This window comes from Eimeria mitis, genomic scaffold (assembly GCF_000499745.2).
Source record: "Eimeria mitis Houghton genomic scaffold, Emh_scaff1169, whole genome shotgun sequence".
Classification (NCBI taxonomy): Eukaryota; Apicomplexa; class Conoidasida; order Eucoccidiorida; family Eimeriidae; genus Eimeria; species Eimeria mitis.
This window is the reverse complement of record NW_013567988.1, coordinates 2,501-4,953: the sequence shown is the minus strand read 5'-3', so window position 1 is coordinate 4,953 and position 2,453 is coordinate 2,501. Positions and strand designations below refer to the sequence as shown.

Genomic DNA, 2,453 nt, shown 5'->3' with positions numbered 1-2,453 from the left:
GCAGCAACAGCAGCAGCAGCAGCAACAGCAGCAGCAGCAGCAACAGCAGCAGCAGCAGCAACAGCAGCGAGATACCGATTCTCCAAAGAGCAGCAGAGCATTGACAAAGGACTTGAGGGGCACCAATACAGACTCTCCTTCTTCCTCCTGCTGCTGCTGCTGCTGCTGCTGCTGCTGCTGCTGCTGCTGCTGCTGCTGGTATTCAAACCCCTGAAAGAAAGAGACAGGCAGCAGCAGCTCCCCATACACCTCACGACCTCTCGATACACCCCGCAGCAGCAAACCCTTGGGCCCAAAGGTGACCCGCAGACACTGCCAGTCAGCTACTTCTTCGCTACTGCTGCTGCTGCTGCTGCTGCTGCTGCTGCTGCTGCTGCGGCCACCACCACCACCGTCGCCCCCGGGTGCTGCGCACAGAGAAACCAACAGCAGCAACAGCAGCAGCAGCAGCAAATCAAGGAAACAGATGCAGCACTAGCAGCAGCAAATAGAAACAAAGAGAAAACAGCAGCAGCAACAACCAACAGGCTGGCTGCGGCAACGCCAGAACAATGAGAGCAGCAGCAGCAGCAAGAGCAGCAGCAGCAGCAGCAAGAGCAGCAGCAGCAGCAGCAAGAGCAGCAGCAGCAGCAGCAGCAACAAGGGCGGCAGCAGCAACAAGAGCTGCAGCAGCACCAACAGCGGCAGCACCAACAACAACAGCAGCAGCACCACCAGCCGCTGCTGCCGCTGCTGCTGCCGCTGCTGCTGCTGCTGCTGCTGCTGCCGCTGCTGCTGCTGCTGCTGTTGCTGCCGCTGCTGCTGCTGCTGCTGCTGCTGCTGCTGCAGTGTGTGTGTGTACAGGTTGAGGGTAGAGTGAATGCGAGGAGAGAAGCAAAAAGGCCGCAGTCCCGCAAATCAAATTCTACGGCCTCAGCGCTGACGCTGCTGCACTGAGAGGGCTGCATGCTGCTGCTGCTGCTGCTGCTGCTGCTGCTGTTGCTGCTGCTGCTGCTGCTGCTGCTGCTGGGGTTGTTGTGGTTGCTGTTGCGGCTGCTGGTGCAGCGGCGGATAGGCTACGCTTGCATCTTGCTGCTGCCCGTGTGCTGCTGTGTGTCTGGAGCCTGCTGCTGCTGCTGCAGCTGCTGCTGCTGCTGCTGCTGCCGCAGCCGTTGTTATTTTTCCTGCTGCTCCTGCTACTGCTGCTGATCCTTTCAGTGCTACCGCTGCTGCTGCTGCTGCTGCTGCTGTTGCTGCTGCTGCTGTTGCTGCTGCTGCTGCTGCTGCTGTGTAGATCTGTCCTGGCCTCGTCCCCGGCGGCGCTCTCCCGCTGCTTGAGACCCTAAACCCTAAACCCTGAACCCTAAACCCTAAACCCTAAGCCCTAAACCCTAAACCCTAAACCCTGAGCCAAAACGCTAGACTATCAATTTATTATATTTTGACTGGAGCGGTTTCCAGCAGCTGCTGTTGCTGCTGCTGCTGTTGCTGCTGCTGCTGCTGCTGCTGCTGCTGCTGGTTCTGTGGGGCCCCCCGGGCGCTGCCGACGGGGCGAGTTGCTGCTGCTTGTCTTCTGCGTGTTGGTGGTTGTTTGGGGTGTATATGCAGCTTTATTTAAAATATTTATTTATATATTTTTTTATTTTTTTGTTTTTTATTGATGCAAATGGGAGAAGAGAAGCAGAAACCACCCGTCTTCATCAGCAGCGCAGCACAAGCGCCCTTCTGTTATCGGTATCAGCTGTATGCGCAGCTGCTGCTGCTGCTGCAGCAGCAGCACAGAACACGACAACTGCAACAAAAGCAGCAACTCAACGGCCAACAGCAGCAGCAGCAGCAGCAGCTGCTGCTGCTGCAGCAGCAGCAGCCTGCGAGACCCTTCCCTGCGCTGTATAGAGCGATCCCAGAGTCGTTCCGTCTCCATATCCCGCAGCAGCAGCAGCAGCAGCTGCTGCTGCTGCAGCAGCAGCAGCAACAGCAACATGTGCTGCAGCAAGAGCAGCAGCAGCTGCTGCAAGAGTGGACCTTCTCTATGACCGTCCGCCGCCACAACGACGGCTTGCTGCTGCTGCTGCAGGTGGCTATCTATACACCTGGATTCGTTCGCCTACACATATCAGAGCAGCAGCAGCAGCAGCAGCAGCAGCAGCAACAGCAGCAGCAGCAACAACGGAGGCCCTTTGCCTCTGAATTTGTTCTCGAAGAGCAGCAGCTGCAGCAGCAACTCATCCGCTGCTGCTGCGTGCAGCAGCAAACAAACCAAACCTTCATCACCGCAGCATGCGTGCCCCCTACGCAGGCAGCAGCAGCAGCTGCAGCAGCAGCAGCTGCTTCTGCTGCAGGGGTGGATGCCCAAGGAGGTGATACAGCAAGCACAGCAGCAGCAGCAGCAGCCGAAGCATCAGCAGCAGCAGCAGAAGCAGCAGCAGCAATGCTTGACTGCAGCGCTAGCGACGCCCTGGGCCCCGACTGGG

The 2,453-nt window shown here is 58.2% G+C and overlaps 2 protein-coding genes across 2 annotated transcripts in view; one reads left to right on the top strand and one right to left on the bottom strand.

The window, feature by feature from the left end:
• EMH_0030950 (uncharacterized protein) overlaps window positions 1-947 on the bottom strand; it is a gene marked incomplete at both ends in the record, with an annotated part of 2,920 nt that extends 1,973 nt beyond the window's left edge. The window contains 2 exons of the mRNA XM_013494465.1: window positions 76-407; window positions 842-947. Of these exons, the coding sequence (XP_013349919.1) occupies window positions 76-407; window positions 842-947 (438 nt within the window). The remainder of the gene's footprint in view (window positions 1-75; window positions 408-841) is intronic.
• Window positions 948-1,639: 692 nt separating this feature from the next.
• Window positions 1,640-2,453, top strand: part of EMH_0030940 (uncharacterized protein) — a gene marked incomplete at both ends in the record, with an annotated part of 3,201 nt that continues 2,387 nt past the window's right edge. The window contains one exon of the mRNA XM_013494464.1: window positions 1,640-2,453. This exon is cut by the window's right edge and continues 1,457 nt beyond it. Coding sequence (XP_013349918.1) covers window positions 1,640-2,453 — 814 coding nt within the window.